We start from the raw sequence: 12,746 nt of genomic DNA, 5'->3' as shown, positions 1-12,746 counted from the left end.
CATCCTACAATACCAGGAAAAGGAAAGGGTCAAGCAGAGAAGTAGAACAACAGGTTAGGGGGAGGACAGAAGGTTTGGCTCATTAGCTGGGAACTGTTACCTCACTGACCTTCAGTCAAGAAGTCTTGAAAACTTCCTGCATAATAACTACAGGAGACACCAATTCCAGTCTGAAAACCTTTGCTTATCCTATTATTCTGTGTTCTGATTATTATAATGTCTTTTCCTACTGTCCTGACAGCTCCAGTTGATCTTGGTGTCAATGAACAATGCTGCTGCACAGATTGCTTTCATCATGAGGTTTCTTTAATTTTTCTCTATTTTTTTTCTCCTTCTTTTTCATTTTTACCTTCACTTTCAAGGCTTTTTCTGGCTTATCCTCTTCCTCTCTCCTGTTCCTTGCACAAACCCCTCTGATCAACCAGCAATGCCAGTCTCCACCATTTAATTGCTGCCTTTTCAAACATTCACTCTTGATCTCTGCTTTGCTGCACTTCACATTTTAGCTGGGCAGCACCACTTCTGCAAAGGCAGTTTTTTCACATCCTCCTGCATGTTCTCCCTTCAGGCTGTGTTAGCACAACCCCAGGTAATAATTAGACTGCTGGGACGCTGATCTGGCTCACATCATGCTGGCTGATATCTCCTCCGAGCGTTCCTGCACTGCTTTCTCTGCTTGCAGCTGCCATTTCTTTCCTTAGCATGTGACATTATCTGGGGTAGAGACCACCACTCTGCTCTGTGTTTATGTGGTCTCTGATGAAACAAAATTCTGCTTCATTCTTTGGTTTGCAGGAGCTGTGATATTAAATAGCTCGCATGTGAAAGGAATGGGTTGGATTTGATGGAAAACCAGCTGATGTATATAATTGCACACAATCACAATCACAGCAAGAACTGGGTCAGTTTTGCTCATGCTGTTCCAAGGTGAATCCATACCAGAGTAGTCACATTTTCATAGAATCATAGAATCAAAGAATCACAGAATGGTTTTGGCTGGAAGGGACCTTAAAACCCATCCAGTGCCACCCCTGCCATGGGCAGGGACCTTCCCCTGTCCCAGGCTGCTCCAAGCCCTGTCCAGCCTGGCCTTGGGCACTTCCAGGGATCCAGGGGCAGCCACAGCTTCTGTGCCAGGGCCTGCCCACCCTCACAGGGAGAGATTTCTCCCCAGTATTCCATCCAAACCTATTCTCTGACAGTTTGAAGCCATTCCCTGTGTCCTGTCCCTCCATCCCTTGTCCCCAGTCCCTCTCCAGATCTCCTGGAGCTCCTTTGGGCTCTGCAGGGGGCTGTGAGCTCTCCCTGGAGCTTTCTCCTCTCCAGGCAAACACCCCCAGCTCTCCCAGCCTGGCTCCAGAGCAGAGGGGCTCCAGTCTCATGATTAACTCAGTGTCCTTTTCCAGCTTCTGAACATGCACAGTTATTTGGAACATACTTTCAGATGTTTCCTATTGCAGACAATTAAGTTTTCAAGAAGAATCACAACCTTGGCAGTTATTATGGACTTATATACATAAATATTCATTCCCCTGTCCCTTTCACATGCAGTTTTAAGTCTCAGTTTTAAGATCGGTAAAATTTCACATACAAAATTCATGTAAAATGAATGTGTAGGTAATTTAATTATTTTTTTTTTTTTTTCTCAATGTTTTTTTTTTTTTTCATTTTAGTACAGAAAACTTCCCCAGAAATTTTTAGGGAAAACTTTCCCGTCCAAGGCAGAGCGCGCTGCGCCCCCTGCTGCCCGCGGTGGGAACTGCCCCAAATTGTTCCCATCCAATCCCGGAATTTTAAACACACAAAAGGATAAAAATCCACCTTTGGCAGGATTTAAGCCAGAGGCAATAAAGTTCATTAAAGCAGCGTGCCTTGAAAGGAAAATCTACTTGTGAAAGAGAGGAGGAAAAAGCAGGCTGCGACAAATGGAAAAATAATCAGATGTAAATACAGAAAATGAAGTCAATCTTTTTCTGTTGGTTTAGCAGTGGTACTTTGCCCTCCGGCACCGTGCATTTGGTAAATACTCTGAGCAGGACATTCACAGCGTTTTCTTTCTGAGAAGAATAGCGTGTTCCCAGTTGTTTAATGTTGTGGCTAAAATTCATGTTTCAAATACAAACAGAGAAATTTTATAAAACAAAACAAACAATTGGAGATCCCAGCAGTAAGAGCTTGACATAACCCAACTTCTCTCAGAGCTTCAAATGTCCCTCACTCCCCCTCACAGGCTGTGAGTCAGCAGGGGAGGAGGATACTTAGATTAGAAACACCAAACTGTGGAACAATCATTACACAAATGTTATTTTGGTTGCTCTTCAGATGCTCCTGCAGTTGAAATCTGCTAAATTAGGAGAACTGCAGTGATCAGAACCTCAGCTGATACCTGTCGAGTTCTGACTTGATGCTCCAAACTTGCAGTGCCACAACAAGGCTTTATGCCACCCAAAAATATGATTCATGACCCCCTTGTCACAAATAAGAAGAGGAATCATCATTTCAGGCTTCCTGCAGTGCTGGCACCGAGCACTGTCTCTGCTGCCTTTGGTTAGCTGGTAATTGGAAGACAACAGGAATCAGATCAAACAGGGCCCTGAAGCCCCAAGTTTCAGACCAGATCATCATCTGTGTAAACTGGCATGAGGTTGGTACATCACTGGGGGCACATTACAATACCAATGTCACTCCAAAACGGTTCATTTTGCCTTGAAATGATTTTGCTATAACTATCAGGAGTCTTTGCTACACAGAAATGTCCATGCTCCAGTGATAAACATGAGCCTTGGAGTGACAGTTCTATTATTCAACCCAATTTTGCATTCCAAATATCCTCATCCTCTACAGATGCTGAGAATACTGTTTGCTCCAGCACCATCGGTCCCAACAGGAGATGCTCTGCAGAAACAACCAGAGAGAAGCCTGTGTGGAGCAGAAATTGCCATCTGAATTCCTGCATTATGCCCCAAACGCAACATGTGATGGTTGTTTCAGCCTTTATTAGCAGCGACACAAGGAAGCTTTTCTCTTCTGTTTACTGGGATGGGAATAAACACAAAGAGTTAATATGTAACCATCCTTTTGTGGCTTTTTAAGGGCAGAGCCCTGGCCCGGGGCGCACTCGGGACGTCGGGGACTGGCAGGGATGCACCCCCTGGCACTGCTCGGGTGCCTTGTGGCTCTGAGCCACTGCGCCCTCGCGTCCAAAGGTGAGTGTCTTCCACTTGCTAATAACAATCCCATCCTCAGGTGGGAATGGGGAAACTGAAAACAACAGCATTTTAAAGCCTCTAGATAACCCTCGTCAAGTGCTTTGAACAGGGCTTTTCTCTGAAAGCTTTTCTTCTCTTTTTCCTTTCTATTCTTTCCTCTGTCTCTTCCTGTGGTGAGTATACAAAAGCATAAAATGAAGGAAAGCAGAAGAAATGCTGAGAGATGTTGTGGGACTCAGGCTGCCTGGCTGCCAGGGGGGAACTGTGTGTGCCAGGAATGAGCCTGCTCCATCCCTGCTCACCCTCTCACCCCTCCATGCCTGCACTGCTCCTGCCTCACTTTTCTCCTCCTTTCCCCCACTCTGGGCACTGCCTCATGTCCCCTCTCCCCGTGTTTGCCATTTATTTCTCCATCCTGAGCTCCGTGTCCCTCTGTGCTCTCCCCTCGATGCCAGCAGAAGCCTCTCTCCATGTCCTCAGCAGGAGCTCAGCCTGCACCCTCCGTTCCTCTCTCGCTGTTCCCTCCTGTTCTCACCCTCTGGCTGATGAGATGCTCCTGCTGTCACCGTGTTAAAGCTGTTTGGGAAGCAGAGCTGTCTCATGGAACACTGGGCCTACCCCAGTGAACAGAAAAATTGGAAAAAAGGAAATTTAATTACAAGAAAAAATACCTGATTTCAAGCTGACCCCCACCAAACTTAAAAATGAAAGGCATTTGTTTGCTTCTAAGTCCTTCTCACCCTATTTTGTCCAAGGTAATTTACTGTAATTGACTCACTTTGTGCACCACCTTCATAAATCTATTTTGAAGGAAAAGTAAATTTTAGTTTAAAAAGTGACACAAAATCTAACTGGGACCATTGGCAGAGCTCCTGAGGAGAAGAAGAACACCACATTTCTTTTCCTGCCTAATACTTAGGGCAGCCATCACCTGCCTCAGGAAGACAAAAGGACATCTCAGGGCAGGGAGATACTATAACTCATGACAATAGAGAATCCTCTGCTTCAAGCTGAGAAATAAAAACAACTCCTATTTTCTACCCAATCTCTAGTAAATTCCTTTCCTCCAGTCTGTCCCAGGCCACCAGAAGTGCTGTTTGCCACACTTAATGTAGACAAAAAGGTGTATGAAGTGGGTGAGGAAGTGGAGTACACCTGCCGGCCCGGGTTCATGCCCAACAGTGGGCAGAGGAAGTACACCTGCCTCCCGACGGGCAAGTGGCCCTTCAACACCCTGCTCTGCCTCCGTGAGTAGCCACAGCAATTCCTGCTCCTGCCTTCATGGATCTGGAAAGGATATCTTAGAGTCCATGGGGGAATCGGATGGATTTAAACAGATCTCTCTCCAGTGGTTCTTCCCTCGCTCGTTGGATGACAGCAGGGTGTGGAGGAGGGGTGGTGATGGGAAGGATCTTCCCATCTGTGTCCCACACCTGCCCTTCAGCCCCTGCTCCTGGATGGGGATGGAGACTGGAGCTGGACAGGGTGAACCTTCATCTGCCCCAGCCCAGCACAGCTTGCCCCCTAACAGCATGTGCTGCTTGATAACCCCTGCATTTATTGCACCCCTCAGAGGCATTTTCATCATTTCATTGCAGACAATTTACATTCCTCAGACAATCCAGTGTTAAAAAGATTTAATCCCAAAAACTTGTATTTTGACAGACACATAGAAGAGCCAGACTTGTGGCATGTAGTACACGGGAGTGGAGAAATGTGAAAGCCACCAGGATGAGCCCTTATGATCTACTTGTTCCCATCATAATGCAATTATCATTTCATGCCTTACGAGTTAATATTATCCTTTTATATATATATTTAATAAACAGCAAAAAGATGTCCCCCTCCTCCACCCCTGCAGAATGGGAAAATGGATTTTGAAGAGTTCCAGTACCAGAGTACTGTAACTTTTTCATGTGATCCAGGGTAAGTGTTCCCTTCCTCATGCTGCTAAATAAACAACCTAAATCACACTGTAGTATCACCCACTGCCATACACTGCAGGACAGAGAACTATATTGAAAATGTCACATAAAAACTCATTTACATTTCACAAATCATTAAAAAAAATCCTGACTGGTGATCCACCTCTGTTCAGTCTTGGCTATAACATTATAGAGCTTTGCTACTCCAAAAGAAAAGCCTTACAAATATGGAAACCACCAAAATAGCAGAGATTTTATGTAAAAATTTATTCTGGGCTGCTTTCCCCTGCTTTTCAAATCCTCTTATTACATCATGAGATGAAATCCTATAGCAGAGAGTAGATAATCTCCATCAAAGTTACGCTGTTGGGCTCTGAAGACTGGAAATTGTGTTTCTGTATCTTTCCAAGCTCAGTAAATGAAAACATGAGGTTAATCCTAACTTACCTGCAGTAAATGCACTTTTCCTCAGGGCTACTCATTAGCTTTAGGAAAAAGGATGCAATTAAAAAAATAGTTGTGGTAAATGCAGGGAAGCATTTGATAGTAGTAGGTATTTAATTGTACTTGGGTGATCAATGAAAGAGGGCTTACCTGGAAAGTCACAGGTGAGACACAGCCTAGAGCTCACTGAAAAGTGTCAACAGCCTCAACAACTTCTTTCTGTAAAAGAGAAATGAGATAAGGAATAAATAAATTCAACTATGACAACAAGTGTAGCAATGGGACTCAATTTGATTTTGTTAATTCTAATTTACTGGTTTTCAGCTGTGTGATATTGAAATGCCAAACATATGTTGAATATTTCTTTAAAACTCAGAGTAGATGTCAATAGTGTGAATATAGAGGATGGGAGAGAAGTATGTAATGTGCATATGGAAATTAAAATGTCTGGGATTAAAATATAATAATGCATCTTGGTGACTTTAGTTCTTAAGAGTACTGAGTTCTTTCCAATATTTGATCCTAATTGCCATAATTAACTGGGAAATCCTCGCAAGAAACCATAACATTTGCATTAGCAATCATAGATCAACATTTGCTATTTACATACATCCATAGTATTAATCAGTTGTAGAAATTAATATGTAAAACAGAATATAAAGTTAAAATGACAAAGCATCTTGTTGTATCAAGACTTCTGCCTGGGGCTTTACAATATTTAGATATTAACAGTTTTTCAGAGCTGATTCTAAACTTCCTCTGAAGTCAGGAATTGTTAAACTAGAGAAAGATTTCAGAGCTGGATTCTTATTTCTGAGAAATGACAGATCTTTGATTGATCTCCCTGCTCTGATAACCAGGTCTGTTTGTTTCCAGCTACAACCTCGTCGGCTCAAGAACGAGCCAGTGCATGGCAGATGGAAAGTGGACTGGAACTTCTCCACAGTGTCAACGTATGTGTTTCAATAAAAAACTATCCTTATTCCTATTCCAGAAATATTCCTTTCCATTGCTCAGAATTATATACACCTTTATTCAGAAGTCTCCTCCAGCGCTGTGCAAAAGCTGGTTTGGGAAAATCAAGCACAATGCTGCATGTTTGGTTTTATATGTGCGGGTTTTAGAGAAATACAGTTTAAAGGTCTGAACAAAAGGTCGGGATCAGGGATGCTATTTACAGCTGGAGGTAAGATGCTTATCCACTCAAATTCCTCCTCCCTGTTTATAAAAAGAGGATATTGTCATGTCTTTATGCTTAGGCAGGGTTTTACTATAACCTATCCTCCAATAACACTTGACTGAAAAGCAGTAATATTGTCTGCAAAATCCAGCAAAACTCATGAATTCCATATTCTGAGGCCCTTGACACTTTTAATTATGTTTTGCCAGCTATGATTCCATGTGGGTTCATTTAGTCTTAAGAATGCTGCTCTTCTGATTCTACAATTATTTGATCTTTAAGCCTTAATTTTCTGGATGCTGTGCTTTTGTAGCGGTGACCTGTGCACCTCCCTCGCTTCCGGAGTTTGGGGTCCTCTCTTACCGCCGCCTAAATCCTGGAAACGTCTCTCATTTCCTGGACACAATCCTGTTTGAATGTGTCCCTCCTCTCGCCCTGATTGGGAATGACACAGCCACCTGCATGGCCAATGGCACCTGGAGCAGCATTCCAGTGTGCAAGGGTGAGTAACTTTCTTTTATCCACACCAAAAAATACTCCTGAGAATTGCACATACAAAACTAAATGAACAGCACTATTTTAATTTTGATATTTTAATATTTTGTTTTAATACAGCACAATTATTCTGCAGCTGAATTCTGTAATCATTGCAGGGGATTGCTAACCCATGGCACATAACATGGGACTGACAAAATATTTGCTGCAGGTGTAAAGGTTATATAAACAAACCCTGCTAAACCTGGTGCACAGTGGGGAACCTGAGCCTGGCCTCCAGTGTGCAGCCAACATTTGATTCTAGGTGCTCAGATTCACCTAAGAAATAGCCAACCTTACCCTCAGTCCTAAAAACTTCCTTGCTTTTAGTTAAATTACACCACGTTTAAGTCATGTTATAACCACAGATTGCAAAAGATGTGTATTTAAAATAAGTAATGTTAATTTATTCATTGTGGTTTTTAAGCTTTCCCTGGCTGTGTTTTCCTGTGAAAGAGGCTGCAATGAACCACCTTGAAAGTCTTTATACATTTTTCAGGTTTATAGCTGTCTTTTTGACCTGTGACACTGATAAAGCTTTGGGTTTGGTTCTGTCCCGCAGTTGTCACCTGCCCCACTCCAATAGGAATAGAAAATGGGTTCATAGAGTTTGCTGTGCGCAGGACGTACCACTACAATGAAAGTGTCAGCTTTGGCTGCCAGCCCGGCTATGTGATGGAGGGATCCAAGCATTCCCGCTGTGAGAACACTGGAAACTGGTCCACAAAGCCAGCCTGTAGAGGTGAGCACATCCCATCCCATAAAAACCAGGAATCAAACTGAACTCTTCCAGCAGACCACTGCTCTGACTGTTGAGTTGCCACTGCTCTGTGGGAGAGCTGTGCTCAAAAGGAAGCCAAAAAAGGAATTGCAAGGCCCTGATAATCTAAGCCCACTCCCAACACTGAATGTTGCATGACATGATGTATCTGGATTGACTTCAATAATCAGCCATGTAACTTTATTCTGTCTGAGTATTTCCTCTCCTCTTCCTATTTCATGTCATTAGAAATTACACTGAGGCTGGATTTTCACTGGAAACTTTTGACCCTTCGCTTCAGGGTCTGAATTTCCTCAGCATTTTAATACCAGCAGAAGTTCTGTCTATATGTAGGATAATTTTTCATTCCCAAATGTCACTTATACAGAATTCTGATGAGATCTAATCTACCCCCTTTTCAAACCTGTTCCTTACAACGGATTTTTTCCAGCACCATGTAAAATCCCAGCTAAGAAAGCTGTAGTATTGTACAATGGTGAGAAGAAGAGAGTTCAGAATGACCTGAAGGATGGCATTATGCATGGAGAAACTGTATCCTTCTTCTGCAAGAACAAGGAAAAATCCTGTGCCTACACTGTAGATGTGGAGTGTGTGGATGGCAACTTCACCCTCCCTGCCTGTTTTAAAGGTATGAGCCAGGCTGCTCACAAACCACTGGGTGGGGTGGAAATTGCAGCTGCTTGAGTGTGGGGGACAATGTCATAATTCACCTTCAAGACCTGCTTGAGTGGCTATAGGAATTATTTGGTATCTGACTTATTGGGTATTTTGGAAGAAAATGGCCTGAGGAGAGAATTCCCAGCAAGAATTTTCTTTTGGTTGTGTCAGAGCCCTGCTTTAATTCCTATCCTGTTCTAGAAGATGTTACCTAAAGATGTTACTAGCCCAAAGAAAAGGCCATTAAAGTATTCTGGGATTTCACAAATCCTTGGATCAGCACCTTTTTCAGGGATAAAAAGCCTGAACACTGCTGCAGGTTTCAGAACCTGACATATTCCTTGTATTCTGGTGAATTATTCCCACTTTATGCTGATCAGGAAAACACTTTGGACAGCGAGTGTTGAAAAGCAGCTGAGAGCTATGAGGAGGAATTGGTGCTGGAAGAGCAGCCTCACAGGCATGAAGGCTTTTAGAATAAATAAACATTACCAACTTTGTTAGCAAGAGGAAATGTTTCGCATTTGTTTTGTCAATATTGCTTGCATAGAATTTTCCTTGTAAGTTTTATTTTTATTTGTAAGCAAAGGAAAAGCACAGCCATGCATGATGAAAACATCTCTCCTCACATTTGGCTTCTGATGCACATAGCTCAGCTTTACTAACATAGAAAATAAAGGAACATTTCCAACAGTTTCACTAGGATTCAAAGATTGACTGCTCACCTCGCTGTTGTTTTCAGCTGTCACGTTTCAAGAATTTAACCCAAGTTCTTCACTTGTCTCCAACAGAACGTGGCTTTTTTTCAAGTCTGGTGAAGAAAGACCCCTCAGACATGAAAGCATGTGAAGATGAAGCCTGAAGCAGAGAAATAACCCAGTACTAAATTTCTGCCTTACTGAGACAGAACATTCCACATATGAGAGGAAAACTTAGGTCCTGTGAGTGTAACTTGGGTCTTGTAAATAACTCAGGTCCCGTGAGTGTAAATTTCCAGGTGAACTCCAGATTCTGTGAATGCTTTCTTCCCTCCCACCATCCCCACCAGTCTCTTCCACAAGCTACAACACATCATTTCAGCCATTAACTTCCATTCTCTTGTCTCTGCCTTCTTCCAAATCCCTGCACTACTGCTTCTCTTTCCACATATCCAACATTTATGCAACTGTAAATGACTTCCTCAACAGCAGTTACTTTACAATAAAGTGATTTTCAGCCACTAGTGTGTTCTTATTTAATATTATCTAATCATCAATCAGATCCTTTAGCTCTGGACCGATTTATAGCAAAAGGCCTTACTCATTAGTAATTACTGGGTTCTGATTCCATTACCACTCCCCTGTGACAGGGAGTGGACCTTTAATTATAGATAGCAGAGGGTCACGAGCTTGGGATTTTCCAGAATTTACGTCAGTAGAAAGACTGAGATTTCCAAATGAGTTTAGAAGACAAGTATCCAACCATGATTTAAACATCAATAGCATCAGATAAAGAGGTTTTTAATATTTCTAAAAAAAAAAATTTGCTTAAGTTAGTAAGACTATTTACATTTTTGAGATTCTAACTTCACCTGAAACTGTTTTAAACCACTGTTAATTTTTACCTCTGTTTCAATATTACGCAATATAATTGCTTCAGTTCTCTATCTTTTGCTTTTTTTTTTTAACAGAACTGTACATCATTGAGCAACAGTTCTGATCTCTGGTCATTAAGTAGCTCTGAAGTAAATTATACTTTTAATTTGATTTATGATACAGGCAGCTCACTGTTATGATCCAGTCTGGCAAATTTTGTGCTTATGTCTGTATTTTCTTTCAGAAAAAGTAATTATAATTTCAACATACTAGAAAGTGATAGAGAAATATTTGTGGTACACTTATAATAAATTGTCATGAGTCATACAGGGTTCCCTCTGCAGTTTAAAAGCCTTTCTTTGATAAAAAGCATGAGCTCCACAGTAATAATCCACTGCAGAACTTTTAAAAGGACCATTTAATATTAAGATCAAGCTACTTGTAAGATGGTAGAGCTTCCATTAAAACTATGAACATATTCTAATTATATATCTTTTTATTTTTTTTTTGTAAGGCTGCATATGAATATTTTAATAGTATGACTGATATAATTCATCCTTATGCTTCCTATTTTTAAGGAGAGATTGAGGCAGCTATTATTAAGTATTTAGCACTTTGTACTCAGCAACAATTTAATTTTCTAATGCAGAGACAGACAAATTTATGCAGGCAACTGAAATGGGTATTTTGTTGGTGCATCATGTGTCGTATTTTGGTTCTGAACACGTTTAGGTGAGATCCTCAAATGATGTCTGCAGGCCAAGACACCTATAACTCCTAACACATCCATAGCTCAGCTGGCAGGAGCCAATTAATTTGGAAATCCAATCTAAATATGGTGTGGATCCATCTCTGGGATCAGGATGTTCAGGACAGTTGCTGAGATACCAAACACAGTTTAATATTAACTTGTGTTTCACAGCAAACCCTGTGAAGTTGGCGTAAGTAAGCTTAGCATTCACTGCCACCCAAATGCTGCTTGCCCCTGAAATAACTTGTGTTTTGTACAAAAACAGCTGCCCCAGGAAAACTGAGGTTCTTCCAAGGAAATGTTCCCTGTTCTACTTACCCATGCAGCAGAATAATGACTGAACAAATCGGCTGGCCCTGCTTCCTCGCTGGATGTGAAGCACTGGAATACTTGAAAGGATCACCCTTAGGAGTCAATGTTCACATGCTGAATTTATTATCTACTCTCCTGAAGCAAGAAGAGGGAGGAAAAAATATCTGTTAACTCTTTGAAGTAGTGAGGTGTTTGTGAATCACAACTTTACAGACATGAAAGATTTGCTCAGAAGGGCTGAAAAATAACGTCTTGCAACTCAAAGTGTTCCAGAAGCTGGTATGAGGCAGTGAAACCTGCCTTCTTTTTTATTTTTTTCTGTATTTTTGAAATGTTTGAAAAAAATGCCTTAAGCTGTGTTCATGTTACTTGTGGCAACCTGCCGAGACAGTTAAAGAGATAAGAGAACATGGTAAAATGTGGTGAAAAAAAAAAGTATTGAATATGTTTTACTTAAATGACTGTATTTTTACAATTCAAATTGGGAATTTGTTCTGTATTCTGGTTGGGATACCTTTGTGCTCTGTATGTGTCTACAGTGATTTCCTCAGGAGGGTCAGGGCACATCAGTGCTCCTCACGTCCAGGCTGCAGCTTTGGATGGAGACAAGACCCCAGTCATTTCTTCAATATTTTATTTTTCTTTCTGTTTTTTTTGGACAGAAGTTGTGCAATTGTCAAATCACTTCAGGTAGGCTCCAACTTTTCTGGCCACCCTGCTCTGCCTTGGGAAGCAGACCCAGAAACTGGATTTATTCCCTCAGGAAATTTCTCCTGGAGTAGGGGTTCCAATCATTGATTTTGCTTGGCCTCATGTTCTTTTTGATCACATTCCAGCAAATTCAGTTTTTCAAAGTACTTTGTGACGAGTATGACAAAGATGCATTCAAATCTGAAGGAAACATGCAGAAACACAGCAGCTTTATTCTGCTGCGAGGATCTACCATGGATTTAACAGAGCTGAAAAGTATCTCGTGCTCCAGTATATATCAAATGCCAACTATTTGAAATTTGAGATTTTTAGCAGTGCCAGGGCCTGCCCACCCTCACAGGAACAGGAATTCCTGCCCAAAATCCCATCTAACCCTGCCCTCTGGCTGTGGAAAGCCATTCCCTGTGTCCTGTCCCTTCAAGCCCTTGTCCCCAGTCCCTCTCCTGCTCTCCTGGGCTCCTTTTGGGTTCTGGAAGGGGCTCTGAGGTGTCTCCAGAGCCTCTTCTTCTCCAGGTGAACACTCCCAGCTCTCCCAGCCTGGCTCCAGCCCTTGGAGCATCTCCACGGCCTCCTCTGGGCTTTGTGCAGCAGCTCCAGGTCCTCGCTGTGCTGGGCCCAGGGCTGGGGCAGCTCTGCCCTTCAAATCGGTGTTTGAAGGAACAGCTCTG

The 12,746-nt window shown here is 42.1% G+C and overlaps 1 protein-coding gene across 2 annotated transcripts; it reads left to right on the top strand.

The window, feature by feature from the left end:
- Positions 1 to 3,093: 3,093 nt before the first annotated feature.
- APOH (apolipoprotein H) lies at positions 3,094 to 9,949 on the top strand. Of its 2 annotated transcripts, XM_005526659.3 has the most exons (8): positions 3,094 to 3,206; positions 4,280 to 4,456; positions 5,039 to 5,135; positions 6,455 to 6,531; positions 7,072 to 7,260; positions 7,855 to 8,034; positions 8,504 to 8,701; positions 9,522 to 9,949. In XM_005526659.3, exons 1-8 carry the CDS (start codon positions 3,143 to 3,145, stop codon positions 9,590 to 9,592), a joined length of 1,053 nt encoding a protein of 350 aa, XP_005526716.1. In that variant the 5' UTR covers positions 3,094 to 3,142; the 3' UTR covers positions 9,593 to 9,949. The 2 variants fall into 2 exon arrangements, with proteins under 2 accessions (XP_005526716.1, XP_014111362.1); XM_014255887.2 differs by lacking the exon at positions 4,280 to 4,456.
- Positions 9,950 to 12,746: the final 2,797 nt, after the last annotated feature.

The sequence above is a fragment of the Pseudopodoces humilis genome, chromosome 21 (genome assembly GCF_049639895.1).
Source record: "Pseudopodoces humilis isolate 2021_Gansu_Grassland_sample_001 chromosome 21, ASM4963989v1, whole genome shotgun sequence".
In the NCBI taxonomy this organism is placed as follows: Eukaryota; Metazoa; Chordata; class Aves; order Passeriformes; family Paridae; genus Pseudopodoces; species Pseudopodoces humilis.
The sequence above is the reverse complement of the archived record's forward strand: the minus strand, read 5'-3'. Positions and strand labels throughout refer to the sequence as shown.